General features: G+C 44.8%; 1 protein-coding gene across 1 annotated transcript; it reads left to right on the forward strand.

Moving 5' to 3' along the window:
* Positions 1-70: 70 nt before the first annotated feature.
* On the forward strand, positions 71-24001 carry atm (ATM serine/threonine kinase). The gene is made up of 63 exons (XM_085429644.1): positions 71-218; positions 430-523; positions 1323-1441; positions 1696-1841; positions 1996-2160; positions 2252-2417; positions 2518-2756; positions 3665-3834; positions 3974-4152; positions 4346-4717; positions 4803-5006; positions 5255-5356; positions 5523-5757; positions 5843-5974; positions 6093-6218; positions 6316-6405; positions 6511-6697; positions 6796-6989; positions 7068-7147; positions 7256-7411; positions 7605-7680; positions 7817-7959; positions 8051-8168; positions 8269-8439; positions 8749-8924; positions 9049-9292; positions 9453-9568; positions 9686-9812; positions 9920-10119; positions 10685-10859; positions 11407-11565; positions 11681-11813; positions 11896-11991; positions 12085-12256; positions 12347-12488; positions 12585-12761; positions 12914-13091; positions 13210-13315; positions 13409-13567; positions 13656-13764; positions 13996-14084; positions 14186-14288; positions 14391-14539; positions 14628-14732; positions 14814-14933; positions 15040-15274; positions 15373-15546; positions 15659-15778; positions 16419-16636; positions 16746-16953; positions 17034-17159; positions 17264-17404; positions 17652-17790; positions 18259-18341; positions 18509-18649; positions 21584-21700; positions 21801-21950; positions 22051-22216; positions 22568-22654; positions 22767-22881; positions 23362-23425; positions 23519-23661; positions 23747-24001. The coding sequence occupies exons 2-63, from the start codon at positions 452-454 to the stop codon at positions 23928-23930; spliced, it is 9288 nt and encodes a 3095-aa protein (XP_085285770.1). The 5' UTR covers positions 71-218; positions 430-451; the 3' UTR covers positions 23931-24001.
* The last annotated feature ends 439 nt before the right edge of the window (positions 24002-24440 follow it).

The following is a 24440-nucleotide window of genomic DNA, read 5'->3' on the forward strand; positions in this document are numbered from 1 at the left end:
CCGGATACCTGGCATGAGAAGGAAGTGATGTGAGGGGCTGAGCCTTGCTGCTGGGGCGGGAATATTTTATGCGTGGGTTACGTGTGCGTGCGTGCGTGTGGCTCTACAAGATGGCAAAGTTGTTATGGCAGGTACAGTAGCGGTGTGCCTTACCTCAGCTAACATCTGCACCTGCGCGTGTGACAACTCCGTAACTGCAATCGCTGCAGTCATCTGAGGTCAGTGAACAGTGCAGGTGTTTGAATGGACGTTTGTGAATGAAGTTAAAAGCTTAATCTGCCAGTGTCGTGTTGCTAAAGTAGTTTGCATGAGCAGTGAAGCAGTGAATAAAGTGTGGGTCGAATAGTAGAAATCTACACTGTCTACTAAGTAATAATAGTGTAGGCATAAAGCAGATGAATAACTTTTGTCAACATCCTGTCCCTCCAGTGTGTACATACGGTGAGGCACAATGAGCCTGGCTCTTCATGATCTCCTGGCCTGCTGCAGAGCACTCGAGAATGACAAAGCTACAGAGAGGAAGGTGAAAAAGACGAACTACTGCCTATCAGTTGTCCAAATAAATGAATTCATAGGCGATTCAATGCACTTTAAATAGGTTAAACAACTCCCTATTTAGCATATTTTAAAATAACAGGATGCTAACTAACACTGTTGTCCAGTTATCATGGCAAAGCAGCCCAACACCAGTAACTACCACAGTTATCCTTTAATTCACTTCTTTTAGTTACTACCTTCAAATCACGGCTCTTCTTACCCTACAGTATTGAACTCAGTCAGAAGCTCAGATTGCACTGCGTATACATCTGCTGAGCATCAGCATCTGTCCTGCCCACTTGCAAATAAGATGCAATTTGCCTGTGGCTTGCACAACATCAATTTTGCACTTTATAAGTGTACAAAGGCAGTGCGATGAATAGCTGAAAGACTAAAATCAGTTATTTTTTAAAATAAAGGTTTATTTACTTTCCTGGCACAAGTAGCAACAAAAACAAAATAAGATCTGCCAGTCATCTTGGTATGTTGATAGTCTGTATAGCCCCTCAAGTTCTCAGTTGTGACACATTATATGTATTTATTGAACAGAATTTCAAATCCTGGTTCTTCCTGTTAAAATGGGGGTTTTTCTTATCGCTAAGTGCCTGCTCGTATTGGGTCGCTTGATTGTTGGGGTTTTCTCCAATACCGTTGGGTCTTTAACTTACAGTATAAAGAGCTTTGAAGTGAATTTTGTGGGGAATTATCCATAATTAACTAAACCTGAAATAGTTTTAATCAGTGCGGTGTAAATGCTTTTTATTTCATCTCGTTTTTATTATCAGAAAGAAGCTGAGCGCTTCAGACGGCTCCTCCGGTCTCCAGAGATTGTGCAGGAACTGGATCGTAACTCATCAGCTAAAGCAAAAGCCTCCAAGCAACTCACATGGGATGCTGTTTTCAGGTAACCTGCCTCAGAGTATTTGCAACCATATAAATACCAAATGTATATATCTATAAGGTGTTTCCAGAGAAGGTACTATTTTCTACCTTTTTGCATCTTTTGAAAAGTTCTTAAATAAGTATTTGTTCTTATTTCATATTCTGCAACATGCTCGTAACTCATAAATGATTTTAGCTAAAGTTAGCACATGTACCGGAACAAGTGGCTTCTATAAATGAACGCTCTTTATTCTGCTTGGCATTTTATTGCATCAGGTTTCTGCAGCGCTATGTCCAAAAGGAGACGGAAAGCATGCAATCAAGCAAATCCAACGTCACAGCAACCACGCTGGCCACGCGGCAGAAGAAGATGGCTGAAATATGCAGCCTGATCAAATACTTCATTCGCTGCGCTAACAAACGTAAGAGCAGGAGCAGGTTGCAATATGTTTCAGTTTTGGGTGAATGTATATCTTTATATTTATAAGTATCTTTCATTAATTCATCAGACACAGTAGAAAACATATTGAATGAACTGTGGGGACTGCAGTTAAGAGTGTCCTCTTCTTCCTCCAGGCGGGCCTCGTCTGAAGTGCAGTGAGCTGCTGAAACATGTGCTGGAGGTTCTGCAGAGTTCGTACTGCTGTTCAGCCTATGGAGAAGATTACAGCAGCCTCCTTGTAAAGGACATCCTCTCTGTCCGCAAGTACTGGTGTGACATCGCTCCACAGCAGTGGCAAAGTCAGTGGGCTATTTGGAGTTTTATTTTCTAAACATCAGGAAGCAGACAAGAGTAAGAACTGATGGATCTGTGTTTATTCTTGATCCTTAGATCTTTTGGACTTGTACTGTGGTTTGTTCAACTCCTCGTCCAGACCCATCAACCACGTTTTGGTGAGCAGAGTGATCCACACGGTGGTGCAGGGCTGCTGCATGCAGACCGATGGATTCAATGACACGCTGTTCAGCTTTTTCTCCAAAGCACTGCTTAATGTCAGGTGAAGACTTTTAACACTGTTTTAGATTTACGTTGAATAAATGTTCCGGTATTAGTCGCTAAATTTAAACACTATGCATTCTTTGTATCAATCGTATCAGGCAGGAGAAACACTTGGCTGTTTTGGAGCACCTCGTCTCAGCTCTGAACATCTTCTTGAGATCTGCAGCCATGAATTGTAGGATGAGGCTGTGTCGACTGGGAGAGGAGCTTCTGCCTTCCATACTGTACGTCTGGGCAGACATGAGGCCCAGTCCAGCTCTCAAAGAGGAGATTGTGGAGTTCTTCAACCTACAGATTTGTGTTCACCACCCCAAAGGAGCCAAGACACAGGATACAGGTTCTTCTTTTTAAAACTTCATTTTAAATGTTGGTTTCCAGCGTTTGTGGTTAATAGTGGTTGGAGGCCAGGCTTTATCGCGGGATCTACACTCACCAAACACTTTGTTAGGTACACCTTCCTTTCTGGTTCGTCTTCTGCTGCCGTAGCCCATCTGCTTTAAGGTTTGATGTCTTGCACATTTTGAGATGCTCTTCTTCACCTTGATTAAGACCATCCAACTACTTTGTTTTAAGAAGGGCATATTTGAGTTTCCTATCTCTTACAGCAATATAACCTTTCTCCTCTAATCTCTGACATCACAAAAGCATTTTCGCTTAGACCACTGTCACTCGCTGGACATTTCCTCTTTTTTGGATCATTTTCTGTAAACTGCAGACATGGTTATGTAGGAAAATCCCAGCAGATCAGCAGTTTCTGAAACACTCAGACCAGCATGTCTTGCAACAACAAGCATGGTACATTCAAAGTAATTAAATCAGCTTTCTTCCTCATTCTGATGCTCAGTTTGCATTTGGGGGGTTAAGGAGGTAGAGCGGACTGGAAGGTTGGTTGTTGGATCCCTGTCTGCTCCCACTTCCAACCTTCTTTCTGGGCAAGATACTGAATCTCAGGTTGTTCCCGATGCATTCCAGGCTGATGCATTCATTGGTGTGTGAGTGTGTGTGTGTGAATGTTAGATAGAAACCAGTAGGTAAGTAAAAAAGTTTAATTTAATTTGATCGCAGTGCATCTTTCAAATTTCACTGGTGAAAACATCAAAAATCTAAACTTTTGCAAAGCTGTGGCTGAACTCAAGGTTTGCATTCATTTGTTGGCAGTAATTATTTAAACGTCATGAACATAAATATTTGAATATCCTTAAATAAATAACCAATAACTGGTGGCTGCTCTCACTCATACTGCAGGTGCACATGCTGAGGACTGGTCCAAGTGGCGGAGTCTGCTGTACAACCTCTACAACGCGTTGGTCGGGGAGATTGGTCACATAGGCAGCAGAGGGAAGTACGTCACGGGGACCAGACACATAGCCGTCAAAGACAATCTCATTGAGCTTACGGCTGACATCTGTCACCAGGTAAGAAAGCTCGAACGTCATGTATGCACCAAGCGCATCAAGGTTCAGCTTCGCTCAAAAGTGCGGTGAGGAAGCTCATTAGAGGAGGGTGTCTGGACACATTTAATCCTTTAAACGCTCTTACGTTTCTTTGCTGTAGCTGTTTAATGATGACAGTGACACCCACATCGTGGATGTCACCCAGGCCTCCATCAGAGCCACACAGATGGGCAGTCCCACCCACGGAGCTGCCAGCAAGCGCCGGCGTATCGAAATGGGCTGGGAGGTCCTCCGTGAGCATCTGCAGCCTCAGCACAGTGACTTTGATGTCATACCGTGGTATGATAATCACAGCACAAATAATATAAACACATTTTCAATTTAAATAAAGATGATTACTGGGTAGAATGACTTTTAAATCAGTGTTATTGCTTTTTATTTTATGGGGCATCAACTCTGCCTTGAGACACGGAGGACTGCTGTGCTATCAGCGTCACATAAAGACATTCCCGTCTTTTATTTCCTCTCTCAGGCTGCAAATCACCACAGCGCTCACCTCTAAGTACCCATACATGGTGCCTGGACGGGAGCTGGTCTCACTGCTGTCAGTGTTGCACCAGCTCCTGGCAGAGCAGCGGAGGGGAGAGAGGGGTGTGTATGTGCTGCGCTGTCTGAGGGAGGTGGCCCGGTGCCAGGCTCGCTACCCAGAGAGAGCCCAGGTCTACAGGACGGAGCTGGGAAGGCTCTGGGTTAAGGTATGGGGCCTGGCAGTGCGTGGGGTCAGCTCGTCCCCGACAGAGTCCCTCAGCCTGGACCTGCTGGCCTCCATCATCCAGGGAGGACTGATTAATGTGGACAGAGACTTTTGGAAGCTTTTATCTGGATCTGTATGCAAACCGTCCAAGTGAGTTTCTCTCTTTTTTCATTGCAACAGTAGTTTTCTTTAATTACACAAAAGATACTAATCTGATTCGATTCCTCGTACGCAGGAGTGCTGCACTCTGTCTTGCCCAGGCCCTGCTAAAGTGTCCGGTCCCAAAAAGTCTCATCTCAGCATCAGGCTGGGACTTTGCGGGGGCCACAGAAGGAGGCACATCACCTAATCTGAAGGAGAGCTTCATAGCTTGGATGCTGATGAGCGACCAGAGTGATGAGTTGGAGGACAGCTCCAGACCTCACCCCATCATTTGCAGGTTGGCAGGTTATACACTGATGTTAATATTTGTAGAAGGTGCTTTTATATTCAAAAGATAAGATGTTCCAGTTAAAAAAGTGTTGTTTATAGGATTCTTTTTTCTGTTTGCACAAACTCCAAAACTCAGAAAATTGAACCTTACTTCATATTTTTCCTTTGTTTCTGGATTTTTTCCTAGAATAAAGTTTATCTTGTATTATTGCATTTGTATTTAAGATAAAACCTAAACTTTTCTTTTAATTGCAGAGACTTTCCTCACAATCTTATAGCAAACATCTTGGTCTCTCTTACTCTGAAGGACGCCAGAGTCGGCCTAAAGTTTCTGCTGGGTACTCATGGCATAGAAAGGTGAGGGGAATTCTTTTATTTTTCAACCTCTTTTATTACTATATACAATTTCTAGCCATAACCTGTAATATACAGCCAGCTTCTGCACTGCATCTCTCTCTGCCCTCTCTTGCTTTGAGATTTGGGAATTAAACTAACCCTCTTTGCAACTCTTTTCTCTTCAAAGTGCCTTTTCTCAAGAGCAAATACCCTCTGATGCCAAAGACAACCTGGAACAGATCGAGAGGCTGTACCAGCAGTTCAGCTTCAACACGTCGCCGTCAGAAGTCCGCAGATTTGACCAGTCGGCGAGGACGGCGTCGGCCGACAGCCGGTTTGCTGCTGTCCCCGGCCTCAGACACAAGTTGGAGCAGTCCCTGCTCTGCGTGGCTGACAATTTACTCAACTGCTTCTCTCCTGAAGTGAGTCGAAGTCGGATGTGTGCGCGCGTATGAATGTTGTTTTGCATGGTAAACAATGACATCTATTGTTTTGGACCCTCGACAGTCTCAGTCCACTCCTCCAGAGTGTCTGGTGCGTTGTTTCAGTCAGCTGACCGCTGTTTTGGCAGCTTACGTCTCCACTGGGTTTCTGACTGAGGAGGAGGCCTGCCGATCGCAGCTCTTCGGTAAAGCAAAGGTAATCAGTTATCTGAAGTCATAAAATCTGATGGCTGAGAACCCTTGTTTGTCATATTGAAAGTTGAAATGAAATATGAGCCCCAGATTTAAAGTTTTCGGGCTGTTCTTGCTCATAGGCCCTCGCCCAGGACTTCAGCGGGTTTGTTTCAGGGGTGAAAGTAAAAATGACAGAGGAAGGGACCATGGGCACCCTGAGGTCTGTTATGAAGCTTTGCACACAGTCTGCCAGCAGAAAAAACAAGGTGACAAAGCTTTTCTTCTAGAAAAACAACCATATCTCTTAAAGTCAAAGTCAGGCATTGACAGTGGATTTTAACTACTTTTGTGATCATTCTGCAGGAAAATATTTGTCCCACCTCCTCTGGTTTCTTTATAATGATTCTGCCAGCCAGCCTCCTCAGCGAGCTGGCGGAAATCTGCAAAATGTTGGTAAGCGACAGAAAGAGCATGTCACAGATTTAAAAGACACAAAAGGAAAAACCTTAATGTGAAAAGCAGGCTTGTGAAATCAAGCTCTCTTCTTTTTCCCTTTAGATAAGCACTGCTGCCAGGAGAGTCGCTGTCATGGATGAGGATGACCCCATGGATGATGAGTGGGAAATGACCAGAACTCAGCAAGGCCATGATGTTGACTTGTTTGATGATGGTGAAGAGCCCCAGAGCAGCACCAACGGGAACCACAGGCCCAAAGGAGACAACACCGACACTTCCTGCGGCCCAGGTATGTCGGGTCCTTTCCTGGTTTGTTCCTTTCTTAAAAACACAGACAGCTAAATAAAAAATTAGCACGTTTCATACACATTGCTCGCTACCTTGCAGGTGCGAAAAGCCTTCTATCAGAAGATCATCTGGCACAGCAGGACCTGGCTCTCCTCGCAGTGTTGGAGTTCCTGTGCGAGTGCGGCTCGGTCCAGCCCGTCCACGGCCTGCTTTTCAAACCCCAGGAAGTGCGGCGCAAGCTGCTGCTGCTGGTGGAGCAGATGGACTTCAGTAAAGCCCTGCACCTCAACATGGTAGGCAGCAGCAAATTTGGAGGATCACCGTGGCAACCCTTTAGCCAGAAACACTCATCTTATCTGGTTTTCTTGCAGTATCTCATCCTGCTGAAGAAGCTTCCTGCTGAGGACTCGCTCTCCCCGGAGGAATTTGACTCGCTGCTCCGTCCTCTGGCGTATGAGAACCTTTCTCTTACTCGTATTTGTTAGACACATTCAATCTGCACAATGTGAATTAATGTGTCTGTGGTAATAAATAGATGTATTTGTTGTTGTCTTCACAGGGACCTGTGCTCTCTGTATCGTCAGGACCAGGAGATCTGTGCTGCTGTACTGATGAGTTTGTTACCCTCCATAAAGAGCCTGGGGAAAACCCATCACATGCCAGAGGAGATGAGACATGTGCAGGGATCCTTGCTGAAAGTGGTGTCCGGATTCTGGTTAGAAGCATGTTTTTACACCATTAATAGATGAACTGGCGGCTCTTTAAAAAAGATTACATTTACATACACGATTTCAATTGTTGATAGAGAAGTCAAGTGTAAAATTACCTTATTTTGAAATTTGAAATTCTCTTAGAAATTCTATTGTAGTCAGAACTGTTACTAATGCTCCTATTGTACTGCGTTTCAGTTTCCTGAGCCATACAGGTAAATGCGTGGCATCTGTGCGAGCTGCTTTAGTGCAATGTCTGGTTGCTCTCCTGGAGGTAAAATCTACGATTAAGCAACAGTGTTGCTGTTTTTACTGCCTGTAAAAGTGTCCCATTACTGCAGCAGCTCTCGTTGTCACTGCTTTTGACTTTTCTTGTTCTTTTGCGTTTGCTGTCATTTCGGCTTGGTTAGGCCGACCCATGCTGTAAGTGGGCCGTCCTGAGCATCAGAACCTCTGACGGAGAGGAAGACCATCCCGTGTCTGCTGTCCTTCCATCTCACCTCGCAGACGCACACCACCAAGTCCGCATGCTGGTAGCCGTTTCAGTGGAGAGGTACGCTTCCTCCGTCTTTTACCACTAGTAAACATAAAGCAAGACTAAGATCAGACAGATAAATATGTGCTCGCTGGTATTGTGTCTCCAGGCTGTTTCTGGACATGAGCTCAGAGCAACCAGATAAGAAGAAGATGCTGCCACTAAAACACCAGCAGAAAGCCTTTGAGAATGTTTACTTGAAGGCTCAGGAGGGGATGAAGCTTCCGGTAAGACCGAGCAGCATTACCACATGTCAGCAACTCTTTGCGATTGTACACACACACACACACACACCGACTAACGTATTGTTTGTGCAATCGCACACAGAGAGGCTGCTCTTCTGAGGACCGGGAGGACGAGATGTTCAACCGCAAGGCCACCCTGCTCAAGAGCTTGTCAGTCGTACTGTGCTGTAGCCCCGTGTGTGAAAAACAGTCCCTGTTTGCACTCTTTCAGTCTTATAAAGAAAACGATATTGAAGAGCAGCTCATTAAAAAGGTAACAAGCTACTTGAATGCAATTTTGCTTTTACAAGGTCTTGATGCATTGTAAAAGTGAGGTAACACGTGCTTTGGATAACTACTCTGATGCAGATTAATACTGCACCGTATGTCACTATGGGCCATTTTACTGCCAGTAAGAGGTGGGATTTTTGCGACTGACTCTATTGCATGTGGATTTATGGGAGTTCCTTTTTCAAGGCGCAGAATAGAGGGAGGAGAATATTTCAAGCATGCAAACTGATTTACTGTGGTTTAGTAATCATCTAGGGTGACATGATTTGTCCTGTCCTCTTTTTCACCTCAGATGTTGTGCAGTGTCTCCAGAGCGCTGGGCTACAGGAGCGTAAAAACATTCGTCAGCTCTCACCTGAACTACCTGGTGGCCGAGTGGCTCGCACAGAGACAGTCTGACGACCGCTACACTCTTGGATCTTTCCCCTACAGTCTACTGGATCATGACACAATCCAAGAGTTCTATAAGTGAGAAAACAAGCTCATCTTTGCGTCACTGAGTCACATTTCCTTCTGCTATAGTTACATTAAGCTGGTGTTTTTTGAAATCAAGTGTATTAGGACTGAGCATCCTTTTCCAATACCCTTAAAGCTCTTCCTACCCAGTGCTGATCCCCCGCCTGGTCTTCCTGGATGACTTTGAGCAGGTGAAGTCTATCGGCAGGTCTCTTGACAAAGACTGGAGGGACTTACTGGCAGACTGTTTCCCAAAGATCATGGTCAACATTTTGCCATACTTTGCACTGCCGGGCCAGGACTCGCAGGTTGCACAGCAGAGAGAGAAGGCTAACATGGTGTATGACCTGCTCAAAGATGCCAGCTGTCTGGGTAAACAGGTAACACCAGCTTGTATCGACAGTACATCTGCACTCAAGACTTTTGCTTGTCAGTCCTAAGATCTGAGAAAATGTTATTAAGGTCAAACGCTTGGCTGAACAAGCCATAGTCAAATGATTTTATATACTCTAAAATTCACCTTCTCACATGTGTCCACAGCAAATCGACAGCCTGATCCACAGTAACCTGGCTGACATTGTAGTGGAACTGCTCATGACTCTGTATGAAGGAAGTGGAGCTGAAGAAGACAGAGGAGACCTGAAACGCTTTATTGGGTATTGGGATATTTGTCCTCTAGTAGTTGTTTTTTTTATTTCCTTTTACTGTTCATTCATCTAAATACTCAGTATGGTAACAAATGGACGTCAAAATCAGTGTTTAATATCTCTCAGAGAGCTAGACCCGGTACCAAATCCACCATACTTCAGCTCATATGTCATCAAAGCTACACTGGACTACCTCAGCAAGTGCCACGGTGCCAACCACAAGTCACTGGTAGCCATTCTGTCAAAAACCCCGGTATGATGTCTCATATATCGTCACCCAGTCAAACTTTTTTTGTTTTGATAATAGTCACAGTGTTCCGTTTTCTGTTCTATGTGCAATGATGTTACATCTGTCTGTAGATTTCTATCCAGAGGATTCTGCTGGCCGTGTGCGAAAGAACAGCGGAGACGACCAACAGCTACGAACGGCACCGCATCCTCCTCATGTACCATTTGTTCGTCAGCCTGCTGCTCAGGGAGGTGAAGGACGGTCTGGGTGGAGCCTGGGCCTTTGTTCTCAGAGATATAATCTACACGCTCATTCACCATATTAACAGCAGGTTGGTGCACTCGCAGGCAGACTTACACACTGGTGTGAATCCTGAGTAAGTCAATCAGATGATATTATATGAAATTAAAGTTAAAGGCCCACAGATGTGGAACACGTTACCACTAGAAATAAAAAACAATAAGTGATTTTAAAATTTGTAACGCCAAGATAAAATCATAACTTAAACCAAAGCAAGTCTGATCACTTGTAATCACTGAAATTGGTCCTTTCCCATTCTTAATGGCTGTTTTTAAGTGTTTATATGTATATATAGAAGTTGTTGTTATCCTTTTTCATATATATATATATATATATATATATATATATATATATATACATACATATTATAAAAAAGCAAAAAATCAGTCATTTTTTATACTATTCCTGTTCTGCTATTATCATTATTATGATTGTTGTTGTTTTCTAGCATTACCCGGTATCTCGATACCGCTAAAAATTGAGCTAACTTAGCTACATTAGTAGCGCGGTTTTAGGCTAGGTTACAGAACAGTTTTTCTACATTTCACACATATTGTGCTGTACATACATAAACACTGTTTTCCTGCTGTTCACAGACCAGTTCCGTGTGATGAGGTTTCTACCCGCAGCCTCGCTCTGTGCTGTGACCTGCTGGCCTCCGTGTGTCACGTGTCCCTGCAGGTCTGTGATGATGCTCTGGGCTGCCACCTACAGGTCATCATTGGAACTCTAACTGCTCAGGTGACCAGCCGACCCTCCATCTCAGAGCAGGTAAGTGATTGCATGCCAAAGCGTGGTGTTCGTTGAATGTATTTAGTACACAGCATACAGTTCAAAACTTTTGGGCCGCCCATAATTTCTTAATATTTTGATAGGAAAATGGGAAAGACAGTTTTTAGGAATACCACTTCTTGTTTTTCAATTTGGTTTCAATTCAGTTTTATTTACACAAATCACAACAACGGTCGTTTTAAGGTGGTTTATATTGTAAGGTAGACCCTACAATAGTATATACAGAGAACAACCCAACAATTTTATGAACCCCTTTGAGTAAGCACTTTGGCAACAGTGGGAAGGAAAAACTCCTCTTTAACAGGAAGAAATCTCCGGCAGAACCAGGCTTGGGGAGGGGCTTCATCTGCCGAGAGCGGTTGGGGTTAGGGGAGGAAGACAATCTGGGTCTTTTTGTGCACAGACAGAAGGATGGACTGTTTGCTGATAACAAACTCTTCTTTATTTCATATCTTTGTCTTAGAATAACTGTGGCTCCTTTTCAGTGTGCATGATTTTGATTTTGAATCCTCTTTTTGCCCTGAAGGTGCTGAGTCTGCTGCAGTTTCTTGTCATAGAAAATCAGCAGACGTTAAAGGAAGCAATCAGAGGGTTGGAGCCTTTCCCTAATATCCCTGAATTCAGAGAGCTGCGGGCTGTACAGCACAAACTCAAATATAACGCTGGCACCTTCAGTCTGAGACAGGTAAAAGCAGCAAATACATGTGTAAATATAATTTCCTCACTTTAAAAGTCTATTTAGATCTTCTCTCATCATATTGATACGGAGAGTAATGAATTTTTAATTATCCCCCCTGCAGGAGATCGCCCACTTCCTGTCAGTGACGTCCTGTGACTCCTTACCTCTGACTAGACTCGAGGGGTTAAAGGAGCTCACCAGACAGCTGCATGACAACAAAGGACAGATCAGAGAGCTTCTTAAAGAGTGCCACGGTATGATGCTAAAGGAGGAAGAGTGGTTTCTGCGTGAGAACGATTGCATGTAAATGTTTTCCATCCGTGTCGTCCTTTTTAGCCGACGCGAGCGACAGTGTGCTGGTGAAGTTGGTCCTCAATCTGCTGCAGCTCTGTAAACTAGCAGCCGGCCACCCTGGAGGAGCTGACATTCAGGGTAAAACAAATCAAAGCTGTGTTGTCTTCCATGTCAACAGTTTGATAAGATTCCGTTTGGCAGTGCTCTCATAGCTCAGTCCTTGTGCTGCAGAGGCGGCAGGCAGCTGTTTAGGAGAACTGGGCCCAGTAGACTTGTCCAACATCGCCCTTCTCCATGGCAGAGACCCCCTGTATGAAAAAGCCGTCTCCCTCTTCGAATCCACCGAGTCTCAGTGTCTGTACATCGTCCTCAACTGCACGAACGACGCGCTCACTCAACAGCAGTACGCTGACTCCTCAGATTCTGTAGCTATCAGGTTTTAACTCATGATAATGGAAAAGCTGATGTGCTCTGTGCTGTGGTTGTCTGCCAGAATCGAGGTGAGACAGGCAGCAGCTCAGTGCCTGAAGAACATCCTCGCAACTCAGTCAGGAGTCGACTTCTGGGAGCAACACAAAGGGAACAGAGACCCCATGCTGACTTACCTTAACCCATTCAGAACAGCCAAGAATAAGGTGGGTTTTAGATATTTGTGCGTGTGTCTGCAAGTTACCTCACGGGAGCTCACAGCAAGCTCATGCATCTGATGACTGGCTGCCATCCATGGTCAGGCGGTTGCTGTGGCTGCCAAGGAGAGCACAGAGGCCAGAGGAAACCTGAAGAGCCAGGAGTTCTGGATTCCCCAGGCGGGCAGCCATAAGAGCTGGCTGAAGGCTCTGTGCACAGCGCTGCTGGACAGCGGAGGGGTCAAGTGTGAGGCTCTGCTTTTGTCCCGACCACTCTGCCTGGTGAGTTATCCTAAGAGCTGTGTAGAAGTCGAATGGCTACATTACTTAATTTGTGTTTAATTAGTTAACATTTGTAGTCATATACTGAATGTCAGTACAGCCTACTCCACCTTATTCCTTCTGTGTTGCTCCATTATTCTCTCCATGTTTAGGTGTGGGTGGACTGCTGTCAGAGGTTACTGCCTCTCATCATTCACTCCATTCTTCTGGATGACTCCGATGGGTCGTTTAGGGACTTGCTCTCCTCCCACATTCAGGACTTTTTCAGCTTTTGTTGCAGAAGCGCTCAGGCCTCGAGTCGCTCCGCCACTCCTCTCACGTCTGACTCTGGTCAGTTTGAATCTGTGACAAATATTATTGATCCTGTTCCTTATATTTTGACAGTGGACGATAGATCATATTTAGTGTTTGTTTGCTTTGAGATGAGGGTCTATGTTATTCTCTGCAGAGTCCGACACTGCGAGCCAGGGCGTGCATGATAAGACCTCTCTGCGTACCATGCTTGCAGTTATTGACTACCTCAGACACCAGCAGAGGCCACTGGAAGCTGACGGGTTTGTAGTCAGATATTATTCGATTGGACCTGCTCTTGTCTCTGCCCCAGTAAACCTGCTGTAGTATGAATGTAGAGCTTTGCCTTCTTGCAGTAAATCCTTTGGCACAGTGTGCGACTCAAACTTCTGGCTGGATCTGAACTACCTGGAGGTGGCCAAAGCCGCTCAGTCCTGCTCAGCTCACTTCACCGCCCTGCTGTACACCGAGATCTACGTGGACAAGATCAAAGCTAACATGGAAGAAAGTCGCAAGTATGCAGCAGCTTCATTTAAACAGTAACAGGAAAAATAACTTTATCCAGCTTTTCATTTTTGATCCATTCATTTCCTGTAACTGCAGAACCAACTCCAGAGCAACGCGGAAAATAAATTTCGAAGAGAACAGCCAGACCTTCACGATCTCCAGCCTGACCGAGAAGAGCATAGAAGACACCAATATCAGTCTGCAGGTTGGTTCTTCGTGCTGCACACATAGTTACACAGGCTGCTTTGTTTTCTAAATGACAACATCAGGTCAAAAATATGGGAGGAAAAAAAAGACAGCCACTTTTGGCAACCAGGAAATGCATTGCCATCGAAGCTGATCTTGCATTTTGTTGTATCATCATTATCACGCATGAGCTATTTTATCTGTTTTTAAAAGACTTTCTTGTTCTCCTCTCATTTTTGCATATTTATAGGAGCTGCTGATCGAGGTGTATCGCAGCATCGGGGAGCCGGATAGTCTGTATGGCTGTGGTGGCGAAACCATGACCAGCCCCCTGACAAGGTAGAAAATTTCAGTTAGATCTTTCACACGGTCACTTATTCCTCATTAGGCTTCAGTCATTATCAGATCTGCTGATGCCGTTTTGCCGCGTGAATTCACAGGATTCGCACCTACGAACATGAAGCTATGTGGGGAAGGGCCCTGACCTCCTACGACCTTCACTGTACCCTTCCCGAGGTCACTCGGCAAGTGGGCATTGTGGAGGTATGATTGAAATGATACTATGACGAACCACTTCCTCCAAAGAATGTTTTAGATTGAAATCTTTTAGCTTTTAGCACAGTTTCTTTAATCTTTTGGCGACAGGGTTTGCAGAACTTCGGTCTAAGCAGCATCCTGGCCACCTACATGAGGGGTCTCGAGAGCGAAGGGGTCGAGTGGGGAGCTGAGCTGCGAGATCTTCGCTTTCAAGCAGCCTGGAGGAACACCCAGTGGGATTTTGAGCTGTCAGAAAGGTGAGGGAAGCATCTGCTGCATGAAACGCAACTAGAATCTCACAGTTAGAAGCTAATTATTTTTTTCTCCAATGTCTTGCTGTTGCAGGAGTGAGAAATCCAATCCTGGCTTTCACGAATCTGTGTTTTGTGCCCTGCAAGCACTCAGGAATAAGGAGTTCTCCATATTTGATGAAACTCTGAAACAGGCCAGGTGCGGTGGACAAAATATGGAGTTTTACCCTCTGGTACGACAGCTTTATTTCTGCTTTATAACGCGTATGCATTTCTTCAGGGGTGCCGAGGTGGAAGAGCTACGCAAAGGCAGTCTGGAGGCCGTGTCATCTCTGTATCCAGCCCTCAGGAACCTGCAGAGCGTCAGAGAGCTGGAGAGTGTTAAAGAGCTGTTCTCCAGGTGACTCAGGCAGAAGCATACCACACAGTCAGTAACACACGGGACGCCTCCTCTGGACTTATTCATGTTTAAACTCTTTTTTTTCTTTTTCTTTTTTTTACATCAGACCCTTCTCAGACCTCATCCTGAGAGAAGTTTACAGCCAGTGGCGGCACCACTCTCAGCTCCTCGTTGACAGTGACTTTGCTTTAGTAGAACCCATCCTAGCCGTCCGCTCTGTGGCCCAGCACACCCTGTTGTCCAGGGTGGGAGAGCCCGACAGCAGCCAGTACCTCAGCTCTGTTCTCACTGACCATCTCATGGACTTGTGCCGGTTAGCTCGCAAGGCCGGAAACACGCAGGTAACATCCACAGATCCACAGGTGAAGGTTTGAAGCACTGTTTTCCTTTCATTTACCACGTGAATATCATATGAAGGTTGCCTCTAACCTCTATCCAGCTGGCAGAGCGTGCAGTCTACCAGATGAAGCAGCATGCCGGCGGTGGAAGGACATTGGCGTCGCTACCTGTGTCGTCGTGGCAACTGGAGGAGGCCCAGGTTTTCTGGGCAAAGGGAGAGCAGGGTCTGGCTCTGGGCCTGCTGAGACAGATGATACACAGCCTAGAGAAAAAGGTCAGACGGACACATAACGCTGTGTTGTAACTAATGCAAAACAGTAAGATTAGCTAAGTTCAATCCAAATACCAAGATGGGTTATTGAGCTGGTTTGATGTGTGTTGCACAGGTGGATTTAAATCCTGCGTTAACACCAGTCTACACCGAGTGCCTCAGGCTGTGTGGTAACTGGCTGGCAGAAACCTGCCTGGAAAGTCCTGGAGTCATACTGGAGAAGTACCTGGAGAGGGTAGGAAAAAGCTTTTGGCATGAGCAGTCGAAGCTTTATTAAAAGATTAAAAGGGCAGAATTGTGGCTTGTTATCACCCATCTGAAGCGTTTTCACACATGTGGAGTGTCCATAGTTCCTGGAATTAACAAAGTGGCTCCGGTTAAGAGTTATTTTCTGGTATTTTCTTTTCGTGTGAAGAAGAGCGACCAAAACAGGAATCTTAAAGGTCTCAAACGCCCTAAAATCTACACACACAGCTGGGATCGCCTAGAGAAATGAATGGTTTATTACCCGTCGGCCTGGCAGCATGCGGGCCTTCATACGCACACACCCTCACATGAATAATTTATTTATGTCCAGACAAATTAGGAGCAGGCGAAGACATAAATATTAAACGTCTGCAAGTTTACACTTTATGTCCTTTGGCCAGATTCATATAGACAAAATTAAATAATTCATGTGTGTGTCTGTGTGTGTTTTATACGTCTGAATCGGGTCACAGTTTTGTAGTGACATTTTTTTGTGCATCTGGTTAAATCTTGTTTTACTTTTTTTTTTAATGTTTGTGTTGATACCTGTAAATTTTGCCTGATTTTTGTTTCCTCACGTGAGAACAGCCCTGTACTGTTGAATTAATAAAGGTCTCATCTCTGCTCAGGCAGTGGAGGTGATAGAGGGGGAATCGGGACTTCAGGACTCCAGGCTCCAGAACCAGCGGACTGAGGCATTTTTATCTCTGGCCCGCTTCTCTGACGCTCAGTACCAGAGCATCGACAAATACATGAACTCGTCTGAGTTTGAGAACAAACAGGCCCTGCTGGAAAAGGCCAAGGAGGAAGTGGGCTTGATAAAGGAGCATAAAGTGACCTCCAACAGGTTGATTTGCACATTTACAGCTCGATGTATTGCATTTAAGCTGAGGTCCAGTTACAACCAAAGAAAAAGTGAAGGCCTGTTTCCAGCCTGTCTTTGTCCAACTTCACAGGTACACAATAAAAGTGCAAAGAGAGCTGGAGCTGGATGAAAAAGCCCTGTCCAACCTGCGGACGGACAGAAAGCGCTTTCTGTGTAAGGCTGTGGAGAATTACATCCAGTGTCTGGAGCAGGGTGAGGAGCACGACACCTGGGTCTTCCGGCTGGCTTCCCTCTGGCTGGAAAATGCTGACATTAAAGATGTGAATGAGATGATGAAGGTCAGTAAAACGTTCACATATCTGCACTGAATCTTAGAAATATAATCATCTGACAAAGCTTTTTGTTTCTGTGTTAACAGAAAGGGGTGAAACAGATCCCGTCCTACAAGTTTCTGCCTCTCATGTATCAGCTGGCCGCCCGCATGGGAACCAAGATGGCAACTGGCGTCGCAGAGGATACGGGATTCCACGATGTCCTCAATGAGGTAACGCGGCTCTTTTATTCATTATTGTGAGCAGAAACCGCATTATATAAAAGGTTTGCTGCAGCCACGTCCAGTTTATTATTTGTACTCCTCCTTCCTCATAGCTGATATGCCGAGCATCTCTGCAGCACCCTCACCACACGCTCTTTATCATCTTCGCCCTGGTCAATGCCAACAAAGACGAAAACTTTTGCAGGTCCAGGCAGTCTAAGAGTGCTACGCGACAGCTCTCGCAGTTTGATCTGGTGAGTGTGATGTTTCCATCCGTTTTACACGATTCTCTCCATCATGCGGAGCTTAAATATGACACGTCGATTGTCACGGTGAAAAAAACTCATGTTTAACACATTTGCATTAAACGAGGACAGTGCCGTTGCGTTTTGAAACTTTGGGTGTGTTAAATTTTGTAACATGAGAAACAAAAGAAGCACCTGGTGTGTTTGTTTGTTTGTTTGTTTTTTTTAAACTGTTTACATGTTCTCCCTCATTCAGGAGCGTTCGGATGTCGCTCGGAAGATCATCGCCACCATCAGGAAGAAGCGAGCCGAGATGATCCGAGGGATCGAGCGCCTGTGCGATGCCTACATCACCCTGGCTTACATGGATGCCAGCAGACACAAAACAGAGAAGAGTGAGTTATGCTTTATTCACTCGCTGGCCACTTTATTAGGTGCACCATGTTAGGAGTGGGTTGAATCATCTTTTTGAATCAGAGCTGCTTTAATTCTTCGTGGCACAGATTCAGCAAGGCGCTGGAAAGATTTTGCTCCATGATGTGAATCTTTGGTTTCACCAAATGCCAAAGGTGTGAGTACAGTGAACTCATTGTCATGTTTAAGAAACCAGTTTGAGATGATTTGAGCTTTGTGCCATGGTGCCTTATCCTGCTGGGAGCAGCCGTTAGAGGATCAGTACACTGTGGTCATGAAGGGATGAAGACTTTTCTGCTCATAGTTGCTCAGGTCCACTCAGCTGTTTATTTGCTAGTAGACCTAACATTCTACAGTTATACACACTCAGAGGTCGTGAGTATATGTTATGGTTGTGTGCATTAAATGTCCGCTGCTTAGACATCCTTTGTGTCCTTGTTTGGTTTCAGAGGCCATCCCCATCCCCGCTGATCAGCCCATCATGCAAATTAGAGACCTTGAGGAGGTCACCATCCCCACAATGGAAATTAAGGTAAAATACAACTTAAAAACATACAGAGAGAGAGAACTTTGCTGCTTTCAGACTTTATATAAAGTTTTGTTATTTAAGTGTTACTGGGGTGATCCATGTTTAGTGTATAGTGTCATTTTTTGATTGGTTTGATTGAATTATTTGTCTCATATTTATCGTGTAAACAGGTGGATCCGTCCGGTGGTTATGAAAACCTGGTGACTGTCAGGTCCTTCATGCCACACTATCACCTGGCCGGAGGAGTCAACCTGCCCAAGATCATCGACTGCGTCGGCTCTGACGGCAAAAGCAGGAGACAGCTGGTCAAAGTAAGCGTGCGTGCGTTTGTGCGTGTCTTACGTGTGCTTTTGACGTCGGGGTTTTTTTTGTCTTTCAACAAATCTCTTCTCGTGTGCCATTATAGTCTGGCCAGCCCTGACGGGAAGGTGCTCACAATTTAAACTTGAGTTTTTTTCCATTTAGCTTTGGCCATTGCTAATGATTAATCCTGTTTTTGTACCAGGACAAACAGGCTTTCACTCCTTTATAATGAAAACATTCTTTAGCAGGCTGTGTGTTTGTGTGTGAGAGCGTGCTTGTGTTTGCTGACACGTTTGACAGTCAATTGAAGGCTAATGATTTACCACTTGGGAGAGTCGTGGTGAAACTTGAGTTTTGTATCTGTGTGCTTGTTTTGCATTAATATTAAAGTCACAACAGTCAGCAGCATTATACGGCCTGGGAGTTTGACTCAGCAGCTTCCAAAATAAGATGAAAGTGAAAAAAAACAGGAGAGTTGAAACTGTGTGTTTGATTTGGTGGTGAAAAAAAAGCTCTACAGCGCAGCATCGCTATGTTTTGCATGGTAGTGTTATATCGATTCAGGGCAAGCAAACACCTCAGTCACACGAGTAAAAATAGGTCAGCAGCCACTCGCCTAGCTTGGGAGTCAATGCACCTAGTGCTCCGATTACCACGGGGACCACTGTTACCTTCACCCTCCACAACTTCTTGAGCTCTTCTCTGAGCCCTTGGTACTTCTCCAGCTTCTTGTGTTCCTTCTTCCTGATGTTGCTGTCCTCCATCGATCACTACAGACGTCTTCTTCTGTTTGTCTACCACCACTATGTCCGGTTGGTTAGCCACCACCATTTTTGTCCGTCTGTGTCTGGAAGTCTGACAGGATCTTAGCTCGGTCATTCTCCACCACCCTAGGGGGCGTCTCCCATTTTGACCTCGGGACTTCTAGGTTATACTCGGCACAGATGTTCCTGTACACTATGCCGGCCACTTGGTTATGGCGTTCCATGTATGCCTTGCCTGCTAGCATCTTGCACCCTGCTGTTATGTGCTGCATTGTCTCTGGGGCATCTTTACACAGCCTGCACCTGGGGTCTTGCCTGGTGTGATAGACCCCAGCCTCTATGGATCTTGTGCTCAGAGCTTGTTCTTGTGTTGTCATGATTTGTGCCTCTGTGCTGTCTTTCAGTTCAGCTTTGTCCAGCCACTGGTAGGATTTCTGGATGCTCTCCACTTCCTCTATCTGCTGGTGGTACATAGCATGCAGGGGCCTGTCCTTCCATGAGTGCTCCTCCTCTTGCTCGTGTTTCTGCTGCCTGAGGCATTCAGTAGAGGTATTCACAGGCTTGGATCTTGTTCTTCCCACTCAGCTGACTCCTCAGCTGACTTGCCTTACTCTCTGGTTGCTGTTCCTGTTTGTTTCTGTTTGCCTTTAGGATTCCCAGGTACTTGTAGCTGTCCTCAATGTCAGCGATGTTGCCTTTTGGCAGTTCTGACTACTTTCCCTCTCTTCGTTACCATCCGACTACGCTTCTCCAATCCGAATGACATTCCAATGTCGTTGCTGTAAATCCTGGTTGTGTGGATCAGTAAATCAATGTCTCGTTCACTCCTAGCATACAGCTTGATGTCATCCATGTAGAGGAGGTGGCTCACAATTCCTCCATTCCAGTTTCATTCGGTATCTATAGCCAGTCTATCTACATATACATATATAGAGAGGATATTGGATTGACTGCAGTCACTCTCAGAGAGCTCTTTGAAGGTTTGTAAATAGCTGCTGTCTAATATATAAATGCAGACAGATTGCCAACATGTTGCCATCAGTCTGAATGAGTCTTTGTCAATGACATCAACTCGAGGAGACGCAACCCAACTTGGCCACCAGCTGGTTGTATTGTGGTTATTTTCCTATAGGTTGCACATTTCTCGTAAATGTGAATTCTCTCTGTTTTCGATGGTTTTTCACAGTTATTTACTGTATTACCAAAAACAGATTGCATGTAATTGCCAACTTGACCCAATTCAGTCACAGACAGCAGCAGACTCTAACAGCAGGTTTCATTGGCAGGTTCCATATGTGTGAAAGTCTCATTTTGCAGCAAAAAAATAACTTTATCTTATTGAATTAAAGTTTTACTCTGAGGACATAATTTGTGGTTGAAAAGAGGTGATAACTTTCATATATCATGTGATATCATTGTGTTGTGGGTTGTGTGGTGATTCCCACTCAAAGAGATTTACAAAAATTCTCCTCCTCATGTACATTTCAGTACAATATTGTGTTTCCTTTAAAAACTCTTGAATTAGCTTACAGTACTTCTACACCTTTTCCCCATCATTCAGAAAATTCAAAATGCACAAATATTTTCTACTACTTTTTACCAGATATTTCCCACCTCACTAGATTCATGTCACATGTAGTCATTAAAGCACGGGTGTCGAACTCCAGGCCTCGAGTGTCGGTGTCCTGCATGTTTTAGATGTGTCCTTGAGTCATCACGGCTGATTTAAATGGCTAAATGACCTCCTCAGCATGTCTTGAAGTTCTCCAGAGGCCTGGTAATGAACTGATCATTTGATTCAGGTGTGTTGACCCAGAGTGAGCTCTAAAACCTGCAGGACACCGGCCCTGGAGGCCTGGAGTTTGACACCCCTGCATTAAATTGCATTCGACTTCAAAGTAGTTCCTCCAAAGTTGTCTTGCCTGAAACTCAGAGGAACTATCAACTGAAGAATTCAGCCATTAACAAATGAATGACTGCAAACGTCATAAAACTCCCAATGTCCTACAGAACTCAGTCTGTCTGTTCTTGTCTTGTTTCTATGGCTGTGAAGCAGTTTGAGCCCTCACACGTGATACTGGGCTGTACAAATACACTGAACTGCACTAAAATAAAGGATCGTTGTGATGATTTTGGTCACCTCACCTGTGAGTGATTTTAGTGTTTTAATGCAAACAGGGTCAGGACGACCTGCGACAGGACGCAGTGATGCAGCAGGTCTTCAGCATGTGCTCCATGCTGCTGCAGCGCAATACAGACACACGCAAGAGGAAGCTCAACATCAGACGATACAAGGTTCCCCGATAGACGCACATCTGTGGCACTGCTTCACATTTGCTTTCATCTCTTTTTCCCTTCGTTGCTTAAAAAAAATCTGTCATATACTTGATTCCAGGTGGTGCCTTTCTCACAGCGCAGTGGCGTGTTAGAGTGGTGCTCTGGGACGGTGCCCATCGGGGAGTTTCTGGTGGAGCCCAATAAAGGAGCTCACAAACGCTTCCGACCCCAAGATTGGGCCAGCCTAGCCTGCCGGAGGAAGATGTTGGTATGGCGGTGCTGACAGGAAAACACTTGCAACATGGCAACACATGCTTGCTATGGGTTCAGAACTCACAGCTGTAGTTTTTGTTGGGCTGTCACTGCAGGACGCTCAGAGACTTGCATTCGACGAGAAGCTGCAGGCCTACAACGAGGTGTGCACGAAGTTCAGGCCGGTCTTTAGGTATTTCTGCATGGAACGGTTCCTGGATCCCGCAGTGTGGATGGAGAAGCGGCTGGCTTACACTCGCAGTGTGGCCACCTCCTCTATAGGTACACCGTCTCACAGAGTAAAGCTCATTATGTACTGTAAATACAAGATGCCACAAACCGAAGGGCGACATATAATTGATGTGACTTGAAACTAAAGTGTTGGTGTTGATTATTATTAAGGTGATTCATGGATCCCGGTTTGCTTTGTACATAAAACACCACCTTTCACCTCAGCGTGTCAACATTTTGTTCTCAGTTGAAGTCCAGAGTTGAAAGAAAACATTTATCAGTCATGACACAGAATTAAAAAATATACATTAAATATACACACAACGAGATTTCATATTATCTCCAAACGACGATCCAGTAATTGTAAAAACAAACCTTCTGTTTTCTGTTTTGTGTCCACAGTCGGCTACATCGTGGGTCTGGGTGACAGACACATCCAGAACATACTGATCGACGAACAGACTGCAGAACTGGTGCACATCGATTTAGGTATTCTTACACCAAGAAGGTCACTCTTTGTTTCAGAAAATGTTTTTTTTTCCTCCAGTGTGGATGCCCCTTTTTCTTCACTGTGTGTGTTTTTGTTGTTGATATTTTAAAGGTGTAGCCTTTGAGCAAGGCAAGATCCTCCCCACCCCTGAGACTGTCCCCTTCAGACTCTCCAGAGACATTGTGGACGGTATGGGCATCACTGGAGTGGAGGGAGTTTTCAGGAGGTTAGCTCACGATTATGCTCAGATGTTGCTCTTATTTGTCAGCAGTGGTCTGGGACCTTCAGGCCCTTTTATACTCATACATGGAAAACTGGAAGTAAAGACTCTGTGACAGAGCACGGCAGGCAACATGACAAATTTGAATCAGACATGAAAATATAAACTGAAGTGGAGGTGGGTTGCAAAGTGGCTTGCAGTAAAAATCGACCCCCTGTCAATTCTGAGGTTTTACAGGACATAATAAAAAAATGATCTGATCCTTTTATTGCATGAGTAGCTAATCACCATTGATTGATGAGTTTCCTTCACGATTAATAAAGTTTTATAATTTGAAATAGCATATTACATTGTGTCATTAAACAAACTTCCTCATTAATCTTTTCTCAGACCACAGATTAAGATTCATGTTGGGAAATCTGTTGCTATTTAGACATTTTAAACATTTAGCACTATAAATAATCTGAACCCTGCTTTCCCTTTCAGATGCTGTGAGAAGACGATGGAGGTGATGAGAAGTTCTCAAGAAGCCCTCTTGACTATTGTGGAGGTAAAATCATGCTCTAAATATTATGTTTTATTCCATAACTTCATATTAAGGAGTGCTTTTGTAAGTTTCTGTGTCTTTGTGCGTTTTAAATAGGTGCTGCTGTATGACCCTTTGTTTGACTGGACCATGAACCCCCTGAAAGCTTTTTACCTGCAGCATGACGAGCAGCAGGAGCTCAACGCAACGCTAAGCTCCACTATGGGGGGAGATGACATAGACAACAGCCGTAAATCCAGGTAATCAAGGAGAGAAGTGTCAGAATCGGAGCTGGCGAGGTTTTGTGTGTGTGTGTTCAGGCTCTTCCCCTCATATTCTTTCCAGCAGTGACAGTCAGAGCTTCAACAAGGTGGCGGAGCGGGTGCTGCTGCGGCTGCAGGAGAAGCTCAAGGGAGTGGAAGAGGGAACGGTGCTCAGCGTGGGAGGACAGGTCAACCTGCTCATCCAGCAAGCCATGGACCCCAAAAACCTTAGCAGACTTTTCCCAGGATGGCAGGCCTGGGTGTAGACTGGAAAAAAGTGATATCAGGGAAAAAGTGCAAAAAAAAAGAAGTTTATTTTGGTTGAAAAAAAGAGAGGTGGGAATTTTCATTCCTTTTTGTACGACTCTACTAAGACTGACTCAACAGATCAACATTAGGAATCAAGCCAAATCACAAAAATTATTAAAAAAGACCAAATAAGTGTGTGTGTGTGTGTGTGTGTGTGTGTGTGTGTGTGTGTGTGTGTGTGTGTGTGTGTGTGTGTGTGTGTGTGTGTGTGTGTGTGTGTGTGTGTGTGTGTGTGTGTGTGTGTGTGTGTGTGTGTGTGTTTGGAAGGCTGACATGTTTGCTGTGCATGTTTTATGTTTCACCCAGATGAATGTGAATGTTGCTAAGTGACTGTATGAATGTGAAGTACCATTTAAAGCCTTCTCCAGGCGTCATTTCATGTCTGTTCTTTATTATCAGGTAAAATGTTTTTGTTCTTTTCCTGTGCATTGAATATAAGGCTGCTTTGTCAAATGAGTACTGTATCA

This window comes from Copadichromis virginalis, linkage group LG14 (genome assembly GCF_057382275.1).
Source record: "Copadichromis virginalis isolate Kocher_CV1m ecotype Utaka linkage group LG14, C_Virginalis_male_GT1.1, whole genome shotgun sequence".
NCBI classification, from domain to species: domain Eukaryota; kingdom Metazoa; phylum Chordata; class Actinopteri; order Cichliformes; family Cichlidae; genus Copadichromis; species Copadichromis virginalis.

Bases quoted from the DNA above. Each gene is read 5' to 3' on its own strand.
- atm (XM_085429644.1), top strand. From the start codon at position 452: ATGAGCCTGGCTCTTCATGATCTCCTGGCCTGCTGCAGAGCACTCGAG. The intron at 5,007-5,254 runs GTTGGCAGGTTA...TTTTAATTGCAG, and splicing joins CCTCACCCCATCATTTGCAG to AGACTTTCCTCACAATCTTA. The intron at 14,733-14,813 runs GTGCGGTGGACA...GCATTTCTTCAG, and splicing joins GAAACTCTGAAACAGGCCAG to GGGTGCCGAGGTGGAAGAGC.